The sequence below is a fragment of the Alnus glutinosa genome, chromosome 8 (genome assembly GCF_958979055.1).
Source record: "Alnus glutinosa chromosome 8, dhAlnGlut1.1, whole genome shotgun sequence".
NCBI lineage: Eukaryota > Viridiplantae > Streptophyta > Magnoliopsida > Fagales > Betulaceae > Alnus > Alnus glutinosa.
In genome coordinates, this window is record NC_084893.1 from 24,738,424 (window position 1) to 24,762,645 (window position 24,222).

At 37.6% G+C, this 24,222-nt stretch overlaps 1 protein-coding gene across 1 annotated transcript; it reads right to left on the reverse strand.

The window, feature by feature from the left end:
* Positions 1-896: 896 nt before the first annotated feature.
* LOC133875960 (double-strand break repair protein MRE11) lies at positions 897-20,920 on the reverse strand. Its single transcript, XM_062314250.1, has 23 exons — positions 20,772-20,920; positions 20,219-20,295; positions 18,538-18,673; positions 17,883-18,040; positions 17,596-17,686; positions 16,322-16,441; positions 16,168-16,236; positions 15,989-16,080; positions 15,707-15,809; positions 15,484-15,591; positions 15,323-15,385; positions 15,155-15,226; positions 14,881-14,958; positions 10,597-10,659; positions 10,437-10,497; positions 5,077-5,159; positions 4,673-4,786; positions 4,366-4,443; positions 3,881-3,952; positions 3,493-3,740; positions 2,368-2,488; positions 1,874-2,068; positions 897-1,256 (listed from the first exon to the last, which is right to left on the reverse strand). The coding sequence occupies exons 2-23, from the start codon at positions 20,233-20,235 to the stop codon at positions 1,224-1,226; spliced, it is 2,175 nt and encodes a 724-aa protein (XP_062170234.1). The 5' UTR covers positions 20,236-20,295; positions 20,772-20,920; the 3' UTR covers positions 897-1,223.
* Positions 20,921-24,222: the final 3,302 nt, after the last annotated feature.

Genomic DNA, 24,222 nt, shown 5'->3' on the forward strand with positions numbered 1-24,222 from the left:
GTTGCCCATGCCCTCGTGTTTTTTCTTTTTTGTTGTAATTGGTTACTGTTTGTACTTATAAAAAAATAATAATAATAATAATAAAAAAAAAACTGTTTGTAGTGTGAATAGGCTCTTCGGCCTATTTACTATTCACGCTTGAAAGAAAAATTATATTCTACCTATTCTACTAGAGATGAAAAATGGCTTATAATAATAGTCAAATTTGCCTATTCTGTTGGAGTTGCTTTAACAGGCCTTCTAATTGACTGCGGAACTAAATGCAACTTGCTTTAATGTCCGTTCTAGCTGAGCTTGGCTCGAGTATCAAGTTCAATATATGACACAAAAATTAACACTTTTAAATGCCGAAACTTCACTTAAACCTTATAAACCTTCCATCACTTTCACACAAAGTTTAAAAACTCTCAATTTAATTAGTATATCAAACATTTAATTTTTTACAATATCTATGTTAACTGAAAATCTTAACAGAGGCCTTTGACCTCAAACCCTAACGGAGGGTTGACGAAGATAATTGTAAATGTCATAAAAGTTTTGAATGGTTAAGTGAAGTTTCACTTAAATGTTATGAGATATTGACGCAGCCTTGCACCAGTGCATCTGAATGGCAAAACATTACCTTCCAATTTCCCAATGAATCCGGAAAGTTCTCGTGACATCTCCGGAGGCATTTTATAATCATATTATTATCCCATATTATAATTGGGAAATGATACTTACACTCTTGGAGTACAACAATGGTACAACAACAAGACACATTGGGGTGGGACCTAATGTTTAGGTCCCACCCCAATGTGTCTTGTTGTTGTACCATTGTTGTACATTTGAAGTATTTTGATAATTTCTCATTATAATTTTGTCTTACTGCAACAAAAGTAAATCAAAAGAAACCATACCCCAACTTCAACTATGCGACAAAAAGATTTGGAGCTGTGTAGGTCACAAATAATATCCTCTCACATCATATGACTACACACACCGACTGAAACAAAAAGTTAGCGCGCCTTATAAATTAAGCATACGCCGGAAATGCAGAGAACATAGACCGCCAAAATATCATTGCGATTCACACTGGGGAAGACCGACAATACTTCAACTGAAGACAAAACATTTAGCTAATCCTACAAAATCTTCAAATGAGTTTAAGCCACGTACCAATACAAAACATCTTGATAACCAGCATCTGATGAAGGTATGGTGGAACAGGAACTCATTGATTTTTACCTTCTTAAAGCGCCGTAATTTCTTGTCACCTATAAACAGGGAGAAGAGCAGTCAGGTCCAACTACACACAATCTCAAGGATGGAGAAAAACCACATCTCTAAGATCCTATGAATAATATAGTGGTAAAATAGCCTGGTTGAACTCTATTCATCTAAATTTACACTTGCAGGTTTATCAATCATCCTGTAACGTACGCTGCCACAGATCACAGGGCATGGATAACGAAGATGAAATGTTATAATAAGGTTTATAAAGTTTGAAAGCTAGGGTTTGACATGGATAATGCCTGTATCACCTCAAGAGGATGGTGGTTTAAATCATTTAATTATAATATATCATAATATTCTTCCTCAAGGCTAACTAAAAACAGGAACACGTTGTAGAGAGGCTCCTAGATACAATAGCGAGTTTATGATCAGAATATAGCACTGACAGTTTAGTTACATGGGATCAAAATATTAGACAAGAGCAAGACATTTCCATCAGCCGAAGTCAGGCGAGAGAAAAAGGCTAGTAGTTTTAAAAAAGCTAACTAAAAAACAGAAAAAAGCACTTTAATTAGATACCTTTGGATATATATTCAGTTAAAACCCCTAGCAAATAGAAAGACTGCCCAAAAAATAAAGTGAAAAAGAAAAAACCAACCCGAGGTTGAGACTTATTTAATCTCTTTGCCACATCATCATCGTCGTCATCATCATCATCTTTCTTCCCAAGCATCCTATGAATCGTAGAGTTATCTGATTTCCTTCCCCTCTTAGAGGATTGTGTAGAACCTCTACCTCTTCCCCTGGGAGCAGCCCTTTTGCGTCCTTTGCCTTGTAGACTTGCATCATTTTCCTTAAAAAAAAATAAATGATACTTGGTTTAAATTTGACCAATGAGTACATTAAGAAAGTATCGATGTCCAATATATATACAATATGTCGGCACGGCTAACTCAAGGCAAACTGGAATTGAGTTCTGCAAGTGTAGTGTTGGTGGGCCAAGTTATATTCAAATGGAAGAGTACTCACATAATTAAATCAGAACATAAAGAAGAAAAGCAATTTGAAAGATTTGCACTTATGATCAAGATTAGGAAAAGATAAAGGTACTGTTGGCCTAACGTATCAAGTCAACAAATAAAGAGTCCATACCGAACTGTCATCAACCTCATCAATTCCATATGTCCCAGCTTCTGCACTTGAAGCGGAATCCACATTATCCTCATCACCAGCAATACTTCGAACAGAAGCTGATGCGGCAACTGATGCAGATCTGCAATAATAATAATAATAATACTTAAGATGCTTCACTAGCTACATGAATGGCTAAATTTTTTAATGCAATATATCTCAAAAGGTGCAGCAGAGTTCTGATTGCATACATTCCATAATTCATACTTCTTTTGGTAAACTTCTTACATTCTTTACCAATAAAAGTGCCTAGGTAAATAGACTCCCCCTTTCATACATTATCACAACCCACTCTTTTCTTTAATTCAAATCTTCAGAAAGAGCTCATTCCAACTCAATACTCTGCTTATTAAGAGTTTTTAGCTTTGCCCTGATCTTCTTCGTTAGTTTTTTTTTTTTAAAAAAATTCTAGTTGTTTCTCATTGTCCAGGCTTATGATTCGCCTTGTGCTCATCAACTCTAAGATTGAAAACTGAAAGTGACACAGAGAAAAGCAAGCTGGATAATTAGACAGGGATCCCCCGCAATTCCTAACACTTCAATAAATAGAAAACTTCATTTTTGTTTCCTTTCTTGCTTTCCCCATTTAACTTATTGACAATATTTGTTTCTGACACAACTCCTCCATGACTCAGCTAGAGACACGGAGTGAGAGAGTGTGTGTGCGTGTAGCATGGCTAATATTAAGGAGAGAAAGAAATGGTTGGGATGTGGAGAGAGCAGGAGATCCCAATTTCACTATTTTCGATCCTAGACCATTTTTTTTTTCTCTCCTCTTACCAGTTTCGGACATCACCCAGGCTTCTCATTCTACTTCAAATAAATATCAAATATAGTTTCTTTGATGCCAAAATTTATACCTAAAAAAAGCTGGGCATTATGCATCTGAACAAGCTTTTGAGGAAAGAGTCTACAGCAACAACACTTAGCACATAGTATTTGGTACATTCACTTATACTAAAGCATGATTTAGACAAAAAATCTTGCAGCTTGATACATGAGGGGTTTGGGATCTAGAATTACAACTAGCTCAACATTTCTTATAGATCAATAAGTACATTGTCAAACTTTAGGTCCAATACTAACCTTTCAGAATGACGGAACCCTAAAGCTGCATCAAGAGTTGTCTGCTTCAAGTTACTGGCACCTCTACCCCTACCCCTTCCTCTTGTAGAAGTTTTACTTTTACCAAGTTCAGAAGCACCACGAGACGCCCTAGATGACCCTCTCCTGCCTCTAGCACCAGACTTTGAGCCAGATATCTGTGTTGTGTCTTCATCATCACTAAAAGAAACTGCACTTCCAATTCCGGCAGCACTTCTACTTCTTAGATCCTACATGAAATTGAAACACAAGATTAGAATGCAAATAATAGATGCATGCATATATACAACCCAAAAAACACTGCCCAAAAAGTTTCCACCATGGGGATTAGTAATGCAATGTCAACAAAGTGGACTGTAACAAAAGTCACCTCGAAAGACCGAGAAGTGGATGTGATTTGTGTGGTATCCTTGGGGCGTGCAGACCTTTCTTTGACACGTTCCTGCAGAAAAAGAAGATACATAAACAGTTATAAGCAATAAGAACTTTTGCATGTATGGTCAAAGAATCTGGAAAAGTAGCCTCCTTAAATGCACTTTTGATGCCTCAACAATATCTAGTTAAATAAAAAATTGTTTTAAATAATATATATATATATATATGAATGCATCTTTATTCCAATTCATATAAACCAACAATAACTACAAGAATATTTGACTAGTTGCCAAATGGCCCCAAGGGGCCTGAAGGTGGCTGCTGAGCCTTTTGCAATAGCCACTCCATTAGCCCCAAAGACAGCATTGCTCTCCTCAGAAAGATAAAGTGGATTGCTTAGGTGATATTTTGACTATAATGCATATTACTTGACCATTAATGTAATGATAAAGACAAATATAATGAACTTAAGCTTCTTGCCTCCATGAATTCTCCAACTTTAAGAATTAAATCTTCCTCTTCAAACTTCAGCGAGTCTGCATCCTTGGCAATTTTGTTCTGTGGAAGTAGTAAGCAACAAATCAGTCAAGACAAAAACAAAAAAAAAAAAAAAAGTAATCATTTGTATATAATACAATAACAAAAGACCTACACCCAATACTCTAAAAAGGCAAATATCATAACAATGCAAGATTTATAATTACATATATCCAGTACATCTAAAGTCAACCCATCACTTTTTCATGCTCACTAAAGTGTAGGGATGATGATCATATAGGGTACTTACTCGTGTTTCATCAAGATTGTATTGCAGACAAGAATAGAAAGCCATTTTGTCATCCTTGTTAACAAAATTTTGTAAAGCAACATCCAAATCATTGACTGGAAGGATTTCCATTTTCTGCACAATCAATAAGAGGTTTAGATTTATAACAAAATAAACATATTAAGCGATGCATAAACAAATCTATTGTCACTTTTAGCGTTATGCAAGTTCCATTTACCCCCCTGAACCAAAAAGAAAATTAGATACTCAATAGAGCTTTTGGCTTGCGGTATAGAACTGGAATCCATGCCCTATGCTTCAGTAAAATTCAATTAAGTTTTCACAAACAAATTTTACTGTTGTATGAATGTGTGTATCAAAACCACAAGCAATGAAAAGGAAAATTAAATTTAATGGTCCAGTACCAGATTATTTTCTGCGACTAAAGCCTCTATATTCTGCTGATTTAGTTCTTCTGGGCGAAGCCGTTCTGAATCATCAATTTTAGCTACATTCCAAAAAGGACTAAAATTATACCACTTCCATGAAAATATCAATTGTAGACAAATCTGTAAATTTAAAACAAAAAGCACAAAACAACTGCATAATATCTGGTATCGAAGAATTTTATTTTATTTTTTTACAAGTAATTCAAAGAACGCGCAGAGGGGTGCAACCTATGTACACAGAAAGTATACATGAGAAATCCCCGATAAGGGAGAAAAAGAAAACTAGAAGTAAAAAAAAAAAACAGTACAACTAGAAAAGTAGGGACTATTATACACCGTCATCCATGCATAAAGGGATGATTTGAACATAACGAATTTTAGTTCTACCACCAAATCTCGCAATCTTCAAAACTCCTTGCATTCCACTCTCTCCAGATCAATCACATTAAGCACAAAGGAGCCATTCCCCAAACTTCTAAAATGTTGCGACTTCTCACTTGACCTCTACGGCTAGCCAACAACTCTATTACCTTTCTTGGCATAACCCACTTTATACCAAAAAGGTGGAGCAACACGACCCGTAATTCTCTTGCCACCTTGCAATGAAGATCAATGGACTCCCTACTCTTCTTGCACATATAACACCAGTCTACCACTATGATGTTCCTCTTCCTCAAATTATCCGAAGTTAAAGATCCTCCCTAGAGCTGCCATCCACAAAAAGAAAGCCACTCTCGAAGAAGTCTTACCTCTCCAAATACTCTTCCAAGAAAATGGGGAGCCGGTAAGAATGGACGGAATATGATTAAAGGAACTTACTTTAAACGTCCGACTTTTGGGGAGGATCCAACATATTTTATCCTCACCACGTCTTAACCTGATAGAGTACAAAAGTTTAAAGAAAGAAGTGACCAAATCCACCTCCCAATCATGCACCAGTCTAGTAAATGATATATTCTAACGGATATTTCTATTAGAGAATTGCACATGATTTGCCACCCACGCCTCTGATACGGACAGCAAGCTAGGGCTGATGTGGCATTGCAGCAGCAACCCCTAACCCTAGCCGCATTTAACCCTAGCCGCCTCTAGCACAATAAGAAGCCTCTAGCCGAAGAAGGAGTAGAATACTTCTCCATATTTTCGTTCCCTAAGTGTCTTAGCCGAATAAGGAGTGGGTAATGCCGCGGTCGGTGAAAGATATGTTGGGGAGTTGGAGGGGGCAAAAGAGTAATCAGACACTGATACCGAATTGGCGCATGGCTCCATTGTGTTTGATGTGGTGTGTTTGGAGGGAACAAAATGCATGCTTTTGAAGATTGTGAGATTGATTTGATGAACTTGAAGAGAAGGATGTTACAAACGATGTTTATGTGGAGAGAAAAATTTCAGCTTATGCATGAGTGTTCTTTTTTTGAATTTATAGATAGGTGCTCTCTTTTTTCTTTAAATTAGGGGCTTCTTGTATACGTCCTGTGTACTATGGGTTGCGCCCCTTTGCGCCTTTTGAATATACTTTACTTATCAAAAAAAAAGAAAGTGTCTAAGCTAAATAAGGAATGTATTTCCATTTTTAGTTTATTTTCCTGCAGTGTGTTATGACGACTAGACCTAATAGTTAAGTCTTATGACCTAGCCGTCATCTATTTAAATGTAATCCTACTCAAGGAATAAGCATGCTGAATTATAATCAAACATAGACCTTCTTGGTTGTTTTGGAGATCAAAGCTCTCTCGAAGTAGCCCATATCTTATTTTCCTTGCTCTTTTACTAGTTGATTATATCAAATGGTATCAGAGCCAGGGTTCCTCTCTTTAACAAAATATTGTTAAACCTTGAGGCCCGGTTTCCCTCACAAGAAACCAGGAAAAAAAAAAAGCTTGAGAAAAATTCCAATTATTCACCATAGGCCGTTACCGCAACAAGATCAAGGCCTACCTGGATTTTTCAGTGGAAACAAGGTCGGCTACACGTTCATTCACACAACGAAACGAGCAGCAAGCCATGGAAGGACGCATGGGCACCTTGGAGCAAACGGTGCAGACCTTAACAGCAGAAAACCAGCAGCTTATGGCCCGGATTACCAAAGCGTTTGAGATGATCTCCGCCCAGGACCGATGTGACGCAGAGGAGAATGGGCGTAGGAGGCTATGTGTGGGAGAAGGAAAAGAATTCCAGGCTGGAGAACCGCCTCAGGCATTCGGACGTCCCCATGTTAAGCTGGATATCCCAAGATTCAATGGAGAAGAAGACCCAACCAGCTGGGTTTGTAGAGCGGAGCAGTTTTTCAGATTGCAAGGAACCCATGAGGAGGATAAGGTGGTTTTGGCTTCCTTCCATCTAGAGGGAGAGGCCCAACTATGGTTCCAAATCCTGCTACATTAAGGAAAGGAGATAGGCTGGCCAGAATTCAAGGAAGGGGTATTCGCTCGTTTTGGACCGACCCAATTCTACGATCCCTTTGGAGAGCTCACGAAATTACAGCAAGAAGGAAGTATAAGGGATTACCAAGCCAAATTCGAGTCCCTATTCTCAAAAATAGGAAATTTATCACAAAGCCAACAAGTTAGTTGTTTTGCAAGCGGCCTTAGGGAGGAAATCAAGGCGGACGTCACTGCTGGACAACCTCTTACGCTCACCTCAGCCATCGGCCTAGCAAGGGTCTATGAGGCCCGTAACATGGCTCTTGGTAAAAACGTTCATTCGGACATGCGGAGACCACCATTAACCCCCGGAGCACCATCGGCCAGCCACCGCTTCCCATCAAGAGGTTAACATCGGAAGAACTTAAGGAGAGGCAAGAGAAGGGTCTTTGTTTCAAGTGCAACGACAAGTATGGACCTGGGCATCGCTGCAAGAAGTTATTCATGATTGAGGCATACTTGAGAGAAGATGGAGATGGGGATGGGATAGCACAAGATGCAGAAGAGGTGGGCACTCCAGAGGTTTCCTTAAATGCCATTACCGGTAAGGACCCCACAGAAACCATGAAGACTTATGGGAGGATTGGGCTGTCAACGTTTGTAGTACTCATTGATTCAGGCAGCACTCATAATTTCATGAGTTTATCCCTTGCCCGAGGGTTAAAATTACAACCTGCAGAAGAGGGAGGGGTGGATGTGACCATTGCCTCAGGGGAAAAGATCTACAGTCTCGGTAAGTGTATTCAAATTCCAGTCGAGTTGCAGGGCATGACTTTTACCATAGACTTTTATATTCTGCCAGTAGAAGATTATGAAGTTGTGCTAGGCACTCAATGGTTGCGAATGTTGGGGCCCATCCGCTGGGATTTTGAGACCTTAGAGATGTAGTTTGATAAGGTGCCCATAATATTACATGGCATTAAGGGTAAGCCGGGCAAGTCAAAAGAGTTCAGGTCCCTCTATCCAGAAGCAGCAGAAAACAGCAAGAAGATGCTGGAGCAGAATGTGAAAAAGAAAGAAGAAGAGTTGGAGCTAAGGGTCAAAGGGCTGGGAGGGAATTGTGCAAAGCTGAAACTCTTCCTTGGGGACAAATTGTTAGGGGGGAGGGATGATACGGACAGCAAGCTAGGGTTGATGTGGCACTGTAGCAGCAACCCCTAACCCTAGCCGCATTTAACCCTAGCCGCCTCTAGCATAATAAGAGGCCTCTAGCCGAACAAGGAATAGAATACTTCTCCATATTTTCTTTCCCTAAGTGTCTTAGCTAAATAAGGAATGTATTTCCATTCTTAGTTTATTTTCCTGCAGTGTGTTATGACGGCTAGACCTAATGGTTAAGTCTTATGACTTAGCCGTCATCTATTTAAATGAAATCCTACTCAAGGAATAAGCATGCTGAATTATAATCAAACATAGACCTTCTTGGTTGTTTTGGAGATCAAGACTCTCTCGAAGTAGCCCATATCTTATTTTCTTTGCTCTTTCACTAGTTGATTGTATCAGCCTCCTTACAATGCGCAATACTAAATAATTCTGGAAAAAAAGCCTTTAGGGGTCGGTCCCCATACCACAAATCATGCCAAAACCTAATCTTTGACCCATCTCCCACCTTATATCTAACAAATCTAGAAAAGACTCCCCACCCCCTTCTCATATATCTCCACATGGCTCATCATAGCCTGAGTCGTTACTTTTGCAGAGTTTTTAAATTTATGCTATTCTTTTTCCTCATTTTAGGGGATATCTTGTATACTTCCTGTGTACTAGGGTTCCATACTCCCTCTCCAAAGAGCCTCACTACCTCCTTAGAACACCTCTCTCCCCTTGTGTTCATGTTTAGTTTCCACCACCGACCTCCACAAAGCCTCCCTCTCCATAGCATAATGCCACAACCATTTTGCCGGAAGAGCTCGATAAAACTGAACTAATTTCTAACTCCCAAACCACCAGAAGACACCAGAGAACAAATCTACGACCAACTAACTAAATGGAACTTAAACTCATCACCAACTCCACTCCACAAAAAGTCCCTTTGAAGTTTCTCAATCCGATTAGCCACACCAACGATAATAGTGAAAAGTGACAAATAATAAGTAGGCAGATTTGCATGTTTAATTGATGTTGGGTGATTGAATTGAGAATAATTTACAACTAGAGTTTAGGGTTGAGCCTAAACTTGGGGATTTCACAAGACTAGTTGTCGTCTCCCCAAATTGATGGCTCAAGAAAATCAAGGACCCTAATTAAAGGTTTTAAAGTTTCACTTTATTCATATCACAATCAGATCAGAGTAATTTGACGAATGAAGGTTATCAGTATTTCAATCTCTTATGCAATCAAAACCCTAAAGCCTTTTTTTTTTCTAGCACTTTCGCCAACAATTAACCATAAAAACAAAGCTTAAGATACCTAATTTCGCCTGCTGCCACAATTTTCAACTTAACTCGTCATAAAAAAAATAAATAAATAAATAAATAAAAAAACTACCTTTTCAACCTAACTCAAACTACAAATCCTACTATTTATAAACCCTAAAGCCAAAACCTCTAAAACCTAAAGCCCACCATAAATCTGTCAGACATCATTCTCATATTTTGCATCGATCTCCTTGGATCTTGAAGTAATGCTTGAAAGTACCATGTTGAGTTGTAATCAAATATGGATGGCCCTGGTTTGCCTAGACTATGATGTAGTTCCTAAAATTTCCTTGATATATTAAACAATGCCACGTTACATGAAGATCTTGTGCCATAACATGCTAGTTGTGGTACAGTACCAAGAACTACAATTCAAAATAAATTCAAGACTTCCAAAACAGGACTAATTAAACTGTATACCTAGATATACACAACACGAAACCATAAGGTCATAAGTAGGTAAAAATGACTAAATTGAACAAACGATTTGAATTACCTACACTCTGACCCTTTCTTGAAGCCTTTGAGAAGATAAGAATGTCTTGGGGATTTGCAACCTAACAAAACTTAAGAATAATTAATAGTCTCTCAAATATGTTGCTCAAGAAAAACCAGCATTAGCATACTGATCCAGCATGATTGGTCACTGAAGGTACCTTCCCCACATACTTCTGCCCAAATCTTTGTGGATTTATTGTCATAAATCCAGAATAATCCACCTGCCAAATCAACCACAAAGATGATAATGCCACAACAGAATTCATTTTTCCATGCAATAAATGTCAATTTTCATCCACAAAAGGACTGCAATGGAGTTCAGATAATGAACTTAAGTAAGAAATATAAAGCCATAGAAAAGCTTGTTAAGAATTTATAATTCTGGAAATATCAAGCATGAAGGAAAAATTTTCAAGATGTCCATAACACTAGTGATGCTAAACATCCCAAAATTTAGAGGAATGATGCAATCAAATAGTAAAAGAGTGATACGTTCAGATTTCCAGGGCTTATGTGGCAGCACACATGACAATCCTAAAGCCCAAGTCGGCAGTGAATAAGGAGTAAAAAATCTCCATATATTATTTCCTCAAGTGTTTTAGCTAATATAATGACGGCTAGACCTAATGGTTATATCTTATGACCTAACCGTCTTCCATATAAGTGTAACTCTAATCAATAAAGAAGGATGCTGAATATTATGAAAACCTAGAACCTTTGTTGGTGTCTTAGGAGGTCACGGCTCCCTCGAAGTAGCCATTAGAGATCACGGCTCTCTCGAAGTAACCTTTATCCCTTTTCTTTTGTTCTTTTTATTATTTGATTGCATCAAGTGGTATCAGAGCGAAGGTTGATTGTTTTCTAGAACAATCTTCGATCCAAATCATCACCATGCCTTTCTGGAATGAAGAGGAGCGAGCGAGGCTAGACAAGATGTGGTCAGAATTCCTCGCGTACAAAGAAGAAGCGAGCAAACGGATGGAGGAGATCAGGAAAAGAATGGAAAGCTTTTCTCCACCACGCACCTCTCTGGCAAGCCAAGCCCCACCCAAACAGCCTACCCCACCGGCAACAAGAAGGGACCGGATGATGCCAAAGCCCCAAGCGGTGTTAGAGACGCGAACAAGAAACAAGAAAGCCGAGGATTCTACAAAACCTCCTGTTGCCGCAACACATTTCTTTGGGGCTAAGGATGCGGCTCTTTTGGGGAGAACCTGTGAACGACAACAAGTTCCTATTGAAGAGTACAAGTAGGATGCGTCTATTCTTGTTCCTGGTGATATAATTAGTGTTAAGCTTAGGGACATCCTTCCTGCAGATGCTTGCCTTCTCGATGGTGATCCCTTGAAAATTGCCCAATCCGCACTTACAGGGGAGTCCCTTCCAGTGACAAAAGACCCTGGTGATAGTGTTTATTCAGGTTCGACATGCAAACAGGGAGAGATAGAAGCCGTGATCATTGCTACTGGAATTCATACATTTTTTGGCAAGGCTGCTCACTATGCTGGACAAGACTTGGTGCCAAAATTCAGAGCTGGTGAGCCGTGGAAGAAGGTTTTTGGCCTAGTATTTATCTATCATAATTCTGCACCTATCGGAGATTATCCATTTTGGCTATGGGAGGATGCTAAAATACAGATGATGAATGAAGCCCAAAGCTGGCCTTATTGTTTTCCAGCTTTTGAGGATTTTCAAAAGGCTGTTCTTTGCGATGTTCTTGACAAGGAGATGCTGGAGAAGAATGTGAAGAAGAAGGAAGAAGAGATGAAGCCAAGGTTGGAAGGGTAGGGACTGATTTTTGCAAAACCAGAATTCTTCCCTGGGGACAAGGAAGATGTTAGGGGAGAGGGATGATATGTTCAGATTTCCAAGGCTTATGTGGCAGCACAAGTAACAATCCTAAAGCCCAAGTCGGCAGTGAATAAAGAGTAGAATCTCCATATATTATTTTTCTAAGTGTTTTAGCTAATAAGGTATGTATTTTCCATTAGTTTATTTCCTTTCTAGTTATTTTCCTGCATAATGTAATGACGGCTAGACCTAATGGTTATGTCTTATGATCTACCCGTCTTCTATATAAGTGTAACCCTAATCAATAAAGAAGGATGCTGAATGTTATGATAACCTAGAACCTTTGTTGGTGTCTTAGGAGGTCACGGCTCCCTCGAAGTAGCCATTGAAAATCACGGCTCTCTCGAAGTAACCTTTATCCCTTTTCTTTTGTTCTTTTTATTATTTGATTGCATCAAAGAGGAACAAAAGAAAAGGGATATGGGCTACTTCGAGAGAGCCATGATCTCCAATGGCTACTTTGAGGGAGCTGTGACCTCCAAGATACCAACAAAGGTTTTCGGTTTTCATAATATTCAGCATGCTATTTTACTGATTAGGGTTACACTTATATAGAAAACGGCTAGGTTATAAGACATAACCATTAGATCTAGCTATCATTACATCATGCAGGAAAATAAACTAGGGGGAAATAGACTAATGGAAAATACATACCTTATTAGTAAAATACTTAGGGAAATAATATATGGAGATTATACTCCTTATTCTCTGCTGACTTGGGCTTTAGTACTGCCACGTGTGCTGCCACATAAGCCCTAGAAATCTGAACGTATCATCCCTCTACCCTAACATCTTCCTTGTCCCAATGGAAGAATTCTGGTTTTGCAAAATTCACTCCCTGCCCTTCCAACCTTGGCTCCATCTCTTCTTCCTTCTTCTTCCCATTCGGTTTCAGTTCTGGTTTTGTAAAAATTACTCCATGCTCTTCCAACCCGTGCTTCCTATCTTCTTCTTTCTTCTTCACATTCTGCTCCAGCCTCTCGTCAAGAACATCGCGAAGAACAGCCCCATATATATAGCTAACCTGACTTCCACCATCAATGCAGCTCAAGTGTGAGTTTATGGTTGTATTCCAGAAACGAATACATCGGTCTGCAGTTCCTCCCCTGGGTGCAAGAAGTCCATGAACATGGGAAGACCATGCAATAGCTTTTACTGCTGCTGTATACTCAGAGTATCTCAGCACAGGTTGAGTTGAATTTTGATTCCAAACAAAAAGTCTATTATCATTGTCGCTGGATGCTAATTCACGATCATCATAAGACCACTTTATCCGCAAACCTCTGACTTGTGTCCAGAGGGTTTACTGGGGACAAAATCTTCTAGAGCACGCATATCTCTTAAGAAAATATTCTTCCCTTACCTTCTTATAGCGAGATGCATCCCAAAGTGCAGCTTTCTTGTTTCTGGTTTGCGTCTCTAACACCGCTTGGGGCGTTGGCATCATCTGATCCCTTTTTGTTGCTGGTGGGGTAGGTTGTATGGGTGGGGCTTGGCTTGTCGGAGAGGTGCGTGATGGAGAAAAGCTTTCAATTCTTTTCCTGATCTCCTCATCCGTTTGCTCGATTTCTCTTTTTACGCGAGGAATTCTGACCGCATCTTTTCTATCCTTGCTTGTTCTTCTTCATTCTAAAAAAATCGGGAAGACATGGTGATGGTGTGGATCGGAGATTGTTGTAGAAAACAATCAACCTTTGCTCTGATACCACTTGATGCAATCAAATAGTAAAAGAGGAACAAAAAAAAAAGGATATGGGCTACTTTGAGAGAGCCTTGATCTCCAATGGCTACTTTGAGGGAGCCGTGACCTCCAAGATACCAACAAAGGTTCTAGGTTTTCATAATATTCAGAATGCTATTTTATTGATTAGGATTACACTTATATAGAAGACGGCTAGGTCATAAGACATAACCATTAAATCTAACCGTCATTATATCATGCAGGAAAATAAACTATGAAGGAAAGAGACTAATGGAAAATACATTCCTTATTAGCTAAAACACTTGGGAAATAATATATGGAGATTATACTCCTTATTCTCTGCCGACTTGGGCTTTAGTACTACCACATGTGCTGCCACATAAGCCCTGAAAATCTGAACGTATCAAGGAAGTGGGACATAGATCTAATGAGGAAATTTATATTAATGATGAAGGTGGCACCAATTGAAACAAGATGAGGGGAAAATGTCTTACATGCTTGGCCCAAAACTACTAAAGATTAACACACATTGGCAAGAGCAGCTTGATTTTAGATGAAGATGCAAGGGAGGGAAGACACATAAACCAAAAGTAAAGGCAATGAGAGAAGACACGAATTTATGAAGCAGTCAATAGAAAATATTGCTCTAAATAAAGCTCAACAGCAAAACAAAGATTCATGAACCTATCCCATAAAATGGGTGTCACGGCTTCTATTAAAACATATAATACAAGAATACTTAAAAATCAGGAAATGACATGCAGGTTGAGCTTTCTCCAAAGTTGAAAACTGGGATGTGCCAAAAATTGTAAGAGGAACAAGTGATGTTCAGATATCTGATCTATTACCTTTCATGGTAGTGTTGTTCAAAAATAAATGCAGAAAATACCTTTATTCGGACCAACGGCAGTTTCAGCTCCGATCTGTTAATAGCATTTTTACTAGATTTCTCTATCAGATTTCTGACCTAAAAAAAATTCAAAGTTAGTCCAATGAATTTGCAATAAATAAACAGCACCCTGACACACAAAACACACAAAAACACACACACACACACACACACACACACACACACACACACACACATATTCATACAACTAAAAAGGACAAAAGGAAGCTGAAAAGGCACAAATTAATTGCCAATGTGAGGAACCAATACCTACCACTTTGTCCAAGTGTTCAAGAATTGAGTTTTGATCGTTGGGATCAATGTCAGGTTCATCCTTTAATACAATCTGCATCATAAAGATTTGAGTAATTACTATGAATTTGTTTCTTTGCATATATATATAATATATAAAAAAATTAAAAAAAAAATTACACTAACCTACCTCTGTATACTCAAAAGGTCTCACTGACGTTAAAGGTATCTTAGTTGGACGATACTGGTTCCCCTACATCATAATGCATCAACATCAATCAAGGTTTGGATATATAAGTATAAATACTACTTGTTGAAAAAATAAATTTCAAAGTTTTGTCCATGGACAACCTTAATTTCTAAGAGAAGTACATGCTTTGGCTTTGATTCTCCATCAATTAGTGATGTTGCAACTGAAGAACCTGGTTGTGTAATGTGAAACCCCATCCCGGGAACTTCCTTCAAAATCAAAGTCCACATGCAACTCATTCAAGCGAGAGAGAGAGAGAGAGAGAGAGAGAGAGAGAGAGGGGGGGGGGGGGGGGGGGGGGAAATGCTACTCATTCCACAGCACCTGAGGGTCAACAAGACATTCATGTTCGTGCCCCCACACTATGAAGTCAAGGAATCGTGGTAAAAAGTGCTCATTTATTGCATTTTTAGGGTTTGTCTTTACTCTGCATACCACATTAGAAGGAAAGATCAATGTTCACAAATATTGAAATCTGAGAGTATTATAGTATAGACCTCATAAGTGCTCAAAGGCTCAAAGGTTAGATTAGATTTAGGATAAATCCACATCTTTTATTTTCCTGCATGATTTAATACAATCTCTTTAGAAAAACAAACAGACAACCTGTTCTGATGAAGGACTAGAATGTTGAACCAATCTGAAACTTGACAACCTTCTTGAGCTTCAGGCCGCATCCATTGTACAGCGTGTGGTGTCTGGACAAAAATTATAGATCGACATTAATGTAAGCATGCTTAAGTCACTAATCAAAAGATGGAATGTCAATGTGCTGCATAAAGCACCTGAAACATTCTGTTTAGCCGTTCATCTCTAATGTTTCCAAGACCATAGAGAGCTACAGCTGTTGAACCCTGCAATTTATTAGGAGTTAATAAATCATGCAGCAAAGGGACTTAAATATCCCAAATCTGCTGTTAGTCAACTCAGCTGTCATACCTTTCTGATAAGAATAGGGCATAGAGTAATTTGACCAACACCAGAACCCCCAAGAACCATTTTCCCAAAATAGTTGACAAGATTGCATGCTGAGAGAATATCGACTGCAGAAAGGTTGTCCTGTCATAGTCACTCGTATGAAGCACAATTTCAGGGTTTTAAGAACAGAAGTGAAAATAGTCTAGGAAGATTGATTGAAGTAAACCCATGTATAAATTTATCAAAATGAATTGAAGGGCAGAAAATCAAACTTGCTTAGGATATAGGTATGAAAAGTAATTTTTTATTGATGCAGTTAGATAATTTTGCTAGCATTAAAAACAACTCCAGCAGCATTCTATTCAACTGCCAGTCCAGCAACTGGAGCAGGAAAAGTTATCCTAATTCTAACACTACCAAATGTTGTAAATAAAAGATTTCAAGTTAAAACACCAAAGTTCAGTTCAAGGCCTAACTAAGATATTAAGAATTCCCTGTCCCTATTATTAGGCATTGTATATGCCACATTTCACTGTCCAAGAGCCCCATCTTCAGCTAAGCCATAAGTTATCCAGATTGAAGAAGAAGTCCTAAAAAAGGCTGTTAGACTGCTTTCTCCATTTGTTTATCCCATTTGAGGATGGCAAGCTCATATTAGGTTCCTTCTAGAGATATCAAATGGGGTTAGGGAAATCCACCAAGGGTTCCTCAAAATATCTTCAGAACAGGACATATTTGTTTCTGCATGATTCCTAATCTTCCCTTATGGTAAAAAAAAATAACATGCAAGTTCTTGGAGATATTGATATGTAACTGATGCGATTTTCATATTAATTCTGCTGGCTTGTTACCCAAAAAGTAGGCTTCTGCTCTTGAAATCATCATGGAAACCACGCACAATTTTGACATCTCTCTCTCTCTCTCTCTCTCTCTCTCTTACTTTTCTTTGTTTCCATACCCTTCAAGGTTTTTTTTTTTTTTTTTTTTTTAATTTATTTTCTGGCCTAAGACCTACACAAACCCCATCAAATCTCTTTACTGCCTAAGCCATGGCCCAAGGGCAAGCTTATTTGGGGGGAACTCAAACCCTAGCCTTTGGTCTTACTCATACCACAAACAAACTTCACTAGTAAGCTAGTCTACAATGGCAACAGATTAAGGTTTAAGCAAAAAATAAAGGGGTGTTAAAAATTCTATAAACAAAATCTGGCCACAATTGACTAAAAATCTCTGAACTTAAAACATACAAAAAAAAAATGAAAATAGCATACAGCATTTTGCCATAATATCCCTACCACTCCAGCAGGATCATCATGATTTCCATGAATGCTAAAGACTGGCAAGCCAACATTGAAGTGAGGATCTTCATAATTTACATGACCAAATCTGTTAAAAGTATCGCATTGTTATTAACTGTACGGTACATTTCAAGAGCAGCTTCCCGAATAAGAAAGTAATATTACTGGTTCTGATAATCCATGCCCCACCAACCCCACCCCACCCCAAGCGATGAGGTACAAAATGAGAAAAGAAAACAATTTTCTTGAGCATGAAGTACTTCAAGTGCACATTAGGTCATTACGTATTTGGGAAATTCACAGTCTGGTCGCTAACAACTTGGAACTGCACCGGCTGATCATTAAGGCAATGAGAACGGAGAATCTCAATGGCCTGAACCAATGTTGACCTTGAGGGCTTATTCTCATGGAAAAGATCACCACCAAGGAGTAAGAAATCGACCTGATAGCAAATAGACATCAGAGCTCCGTAGCATTTGATATGTATGGATAGATAGTAAGTTCTGTACTTGGTTAAGATATTATGCCACAAAGCATCACAATTGTCACCAACCCAAGCTCTCCAATACAAATATTTTTATTCAGATTTAGACTTGAAAATGAAAGGAATTTATATTCAAGAAACTTAGACAAGAGCTGAAGTGCAAGAGCAATTTTTTAAATTTTCTGGCAGTAAATGAAGAGGAGGAGCTACATAATAAGGTTGGCGTTGGGCAGAAAGTACTATAGGAAAATACTTGTAGTTAAAAGACCTTCTGCTAAAGATCAGAGGTACCAGCTTTTGAAAGAATTTACAAACTAGTCTGTGCAACCAATGCAAAAGGAGTAAGAGGAGGCCCTCTCCAGATCAAGAAAGAAGATAAGAAATATCTATACTGGCAAAGTGGTACAGCACATGAGAGATATAGGGAGAAAGAGAAGGAGATAATAGGCCATAACCTGCTTTTGCTTTGCTATTGAGCATATCTCCTTGAATGCCTGGAAAGAATCATGCCGCCGTATTTCATCCTTCTCCATATATCCCAGATGGCAATCAGTAGCAACAAGTATCCGAAGTGTATTGCTAATCTCCTCCCTGAGAATTTCTTTTTAGTTATACATTCCAAGCGATATTCTCAAGCAGCCAACTAAAAGGGCCCTAGGACATACTGCTGCAGACGTACTCAACAGGTGTGTCCAACAGAATAATAATACTTCTTCCACTAGACGTTCCAAAGGAAACTTTCTACATATGTTTGTCAGTTTAATAAATAAATCAAAACAAATGACCTTCTCACCTAGGGAACTATATTAAAAGGACACACTTCATTTCAGCCCATGTAAGAAAGACAAAAATTGGGGATCCAATATTCTCTAAGAGCACTCACATTGGGCTAGCCAAAATAGGTAAAAGGTTTTTGGCTAGCCTTGTAACAAAAAATACCAAAAAAAACTCCACATCCGGCTAGCCAAAACAGCTAAGGATTTGACTAGCTACTACAATGCTCAACACTATAGCTCCACAATGCATAAGTTAAATTAAAAAAAAATAAAATAAAATAAAAAAAATTCAATCCAATTCACTCTCCTCTTTGGAAATAGTAAAAATGGAAAAATAAAGCATATTTAAAATTGAATAGTGAAAGTGGGTTGCTAAAATGTTAAGCCAGATGTGAATGCTCTAAGGGAGAGCCATGTGATGATTCTACCATAATTGATGTATTAAAAAGAAGACAAACTTGTCACGCTATTGCACATCATAGAATCTACAGGGTAGGAAGCACTGAGCTAAAGTCCCACCTACAATATTTGCAAATTTAAAAAGCAATCTTGAGTCATGATTTTGCGCATCCATAAGAAAATGCTTTCTGAAGCATCATTACGATTCCTGCTGTCTGAATATTGAACCTAATGGGTCACACTGATTGATTCTCCAGAAAATAGAGATTCATCAATAATTCAACTCTTATATAGCAAACGGTCATAAATCTAAATATCTTTTTCAGCAAAAAACATTCTTCAAACCACTATAAAAAAAACAAAACAAAAAAACAAAACAAAACAAAATGCCTTTGACATAAATACAATTAAGAAATTATGTGAATTTGGTAGATAGAGCACACCTCCTAATGCAACGAGAAAATTTCTTTTAGTATGACAGAGTAATATTTAAAAAAGCAACACTTCAGTTATTTCTACATAGCAATGGATCTAACAGTTTCCTGACACCATTTATGGCTGTATTAACAGAAATATATCAAATATCTTAACCTTTGGACATCGAAAAAGAAACTTCCACCCAAAATTTTCACATTAGCCAACAGAAATTACCAACTTATATAATTCTGTTAGATACCCATTTAAACATTATCCTCTGTTTGCTTGCAAAGAGAATTTTCCATAAGAAAATTAACTAAATTTCCTTGAATACTTGAATCTTCTATGTAATATAATTTGGGACGCAATAGAATAATAATCTCCTTCAAACAGAGCCTAGCACAAATATTTCGCTTAATTGAGGTGTTCTTAGAATTTTGAGAAACTAACATAACATACAATAAGAATTGTTAAACTCCACTTTCTTTCTTCTTCAGCAATTTTCTCAGTAACCAAGCAAAGTGCAAGGAAAAACAGGTTTTACCCGGGCAAGTCTCCCATGGCAACTAATTACCGCCTCTTCAAACCCACAATTTGAGTAATGCCGCGAAAATGCCACAGCTAACGAGGAAAACCGAGAGAGAGAAATCAATTTGAATCAGTATAATAAAGTAACACCAAAAAATGGAAATATATAACACGAAAATCCAAATCGACAAGAAAATCCTAGAAATGTACAAATCACTAGAAATGCTTATAAGACTTCCAGAATAAGGATTAAAATTCAAAAAATCAAGTTAAAAATGGAATGAAATTAGAATACATAATAAAACCCTAGGGAAGGGTTTATCAACATGATAGTTATAGAAAGGAAAAATAGAAAAGCATGAGGTGTTAGCGTAAAGAGTGACTCTTCTAGGTACACGTTTTAGCTTCTGAGAAATTGTCAAAGGAAATTAAAATTAGAATGACAAAAAACGGCGATTCAACCCAACCGAGATTACGAAGGTCTGCATTTTCTCGGGAACCAAACATAGAGTAAAGTGTTAGGGCGAAGGACGCAGATAGAGGCAACGAATTGGAAGTGCGATTGTTACCTTTCCTTCGGATTCGAAGCTGTGGCTGCACGAGCTCACTCAATGAGTCTTGGAGAGGAAGAACGGAAAGGTGGCGCGGAATTTAAAAGTGCAAAAGTGCAGAATGAAGCGGAAGACGGAAGAGAATGTACCGTGACTCGGTGACTGTAAACCTTTTTAACTTAAAAAATAAAAATAAAAATAAGAAGTTTACAATTTTAAATACTACCAACAAACTCGATACAAAAATAACGAATTATGGTTTGACATAATTAGAATCGAGTCATAATTGGGTCGGCCTGGCTCACCCGCTTTCTTTTTTAAAATAAAAATTTAAAAAAAAAAACACTAAATTTTTTTTTTTTTTTTTAAAAAAAGTAAACCAAAAATAACTTCAATCTGTTTGGGTTTACTATTTTTAAAAACGCAGTTCAACGTTTTGTAAAACTGCATTTTAGTCTTTAAAATCATGTATTTTCAAAAAAAACACTCCGTACATGTGATTTGAAAACGCAAGGGTTGTACATTTTGTTTTGTAGCTGTTTTGGAAACAATTTTTATGTTCCCAAAAGTGCGAATCGCATTTATGTACTGTTGAAGTGTGTCTAGCAAACTATTTTAAAAGAGTAATGATTCACTACCACCTAAATATACAACTTTTCACCATCTTGCCTATGTGGCAAGGTGGTCCCCCACTACTTTTTGAGTTTTTTTATTTTTTAAAAATAAATTAAGGTGGGGGACCACCTTGCCACATAGGCAAGGTGGTGAAAAGTTGTATATTTAGGTGGTAGTGAATCATTACTCATTTTAAAAACCAGAAAAGGGGAAAACAAAAACACCAAAAGACAAAAATTTGAAAACAACTTATACATGTTTTCGAATATTCCTTTGGATTAGAAATTGATCACTATTAGATTTTAATCCAATGATAATTTTAAAAGCAACATCAGTTTTAGAGGGATAAAAATGAAACATGAGATCCGCTCATAACATTACTCTTATTTGATATAGGATAGAAAAATGTTAAAGAGAATAAAGAGATAAAATTCTTGCGAATCCATCAAAATGATTGAGAATTTAATTCTTAATAAAATGATATGAAATTTCCTTTTTATTCACACATGATTGTTTACTATGGATGTAATAATAAAATTATATACGTATACTATCTTTCCTTCCAAGGTAGAATTTCATTAATTACTTTTCCCTTTTTGATTTTAGGTTGTGTTTGCTTCCGCATAAAAGATTTTCTCAAATTTTTTTCCCATTTTTTTAATATGGTACATATGAATAAAAAAAAATAGACAACACAAATTATTTGCAAAGTAGACAGAAAATAAAGGATTTAGGGCAAAATTTGGCTTTCATCCCTCGAGAGAAGTAAGCCATTCCTCCCCTTTCCACGTCCAGAAACGGATCGAAATGGAGAGGATTCGGTTAATTATAAAACAATGGGTAAAATTATCATTTTCTAATTTATTGGACAATTTTGTCCCTTGTTTTATAACTAACCGGTTCCTCTTCATTTCATTTGAAATGGGGAGGATCCTATTCCTCCACGTCCTCCCTCTCATTTTAGCGTCAAAGTGTGTGTATTGGTTTTTTCAAAAAACACTCACGAGCCAACCATGTTTGACGAATTGAATGCCCTTCACAAAACTCATATACTTAGGACTTGGTTGATTTACCTCCTAAAAAATATACAGTTGGATATAAGTAGGTTTACAAAAGTAAGACTCGAGCATATGGTTTAGTAGAGCGATATAAAGCTCACCTTATTGTGAAGGGTCTTACCAAAGAGTATGGTATAGATTATAAACAAACCTTGGCTCACGTTTTTAGAATAACCTTGGTTAAATTTTTTCTTATAATTGTTGTTGTTTGTGTTTGTCATTTGCAATTGTTCCAGATAGATACAAAAAATGTCTTTTTCAATGGTGATCTCACTTAGGAAGTCTATACATAGCCTCCACCTAGATATGAGCATCTTCTGGCACAATTTATGTAGGCTTCGTCGTGCTCTTTATAGTCTCAAGCAGGCTCCACAAGTTTGGTTTGCCAAATTTAGCTCTGTTGTTTCCCAACAGGGTTTTGTTCCCAGCTCTTTTGATTTTGCGCTCTTCCTAAGGAAAACCAATGTTGATACTATTCTTGTCTTGTCCTACTTTATGTTGATGATACGATTATTACTTGTGATGATTCTATTGGTATACGATCTCTCCAAAATTTTCTTTGTCAGAATTTTGAGATGAATGATTTGAGGATGCTCCACTACTTCTTTGGTCTTGAAGTCATTTCTACTCCACGTAGGTATTATCTTTCTCAAGCCAAATACATTTCAGATCTTCTTTCCAAAACAAATTTTATTTGATAGACAGCAAAATGGTCATTAGTCATCTAGAGACAAATGTCAAGCTTCATGCTACAAACAGTGAACCTCTTCAAGATGTCACGCCCGACCATCAGCTAGTTGGTAGTCTTATCTATTTTAAAATTATACGACATGAAATATTCTATGTTGTTCACTTAGTCAGTCAATGTATGGGCGCTCCACGGTCTACACATGATGCTGATGTTCTTCGTATCTTGCACTATGTTAAGGGGACTTTATTTCATGGGATTTACTTCTCCTCAAAGTCCTCTCTAGAGTTGTGCGCTTATTCATATGCAGATTGAGCTAGTGGTTCCATGGATCGCCGTTTCACCACTAGTTATTGTTTATGGCTTGAGACTTTCTTGATTTCCTAGCATAGTAAGAAACAATGTCATCGCATGATCTAGCATTGAACCTGAGTACTGAGCACTTCCTAATATTACTTATGAGCTTCTATAATAATGATAGCTTTTGGTTGATATGGGTGCTCTCCAAACTAGTAGTTTCTCCTATCTATTATGACAATTGTGTTAGAGAATCTATTCTCCATATATTTGGGATTTGATTTCAGAGACTTATTGTAATTAAGGAAAAATGCATCATTGGTCCTTGGGGTCAGCCTAAATTACAAAACACTTCCTGTGGTACAAAAAGTTCATGGGAGGTCCTCGTGAAAAACTATAATTACGTTTCACTCCCTAAACCAGTTTTCCATCCACTAAGTTAACAAATTCTGTTAGTCAGCCACATCATACCCAATAAAAAATCAACACGTGTAATTTTTTTTAAAATTATTTGAAGACATTTTTTTGCTTTTCCACGTCGTTTTGGGGTTGGCCATGCAGAACATACATGGCAGGGAGTAATCCACGTCAGTTGAATACAGTAATTATCTAGGGTTTACTTTTTTCCCCAATAGTATTTATCTAAGTAATCTGCCTCTCTTCATTACCGCACAGTGTACACCTTCCTGAAACTCATCTTCTTCAACACGTCAGTTGAGTTCCTGAAACTCATCTTCTTCAACAGCTCGTCGTCTTCTTCGCTGGTCACACCGTTCAGTTCACTCTGCCCATCATCTTCCTCACGAGTCAC

Excerpts from the sequence above, each read along its gene's own strand:
- LOC133875960 (XM_062314250.1), bottom strand. Across the intron at positions 16,442-17,595 it reads ATGATGATCCTGCTGGAGTG|GACAACCTTTCTGCAGTCGA; the intron begins GTAGGGATATTA and ends TGACTATGACAG. Across the intron at positions 3,953-4,365 it reads AAGTTGGAGAATTCATGGAG|GAACGTGTCAAAGAAAGGTC; the intron begins GCAAGAAGCTTA and ends CTTTTTCTGCAG.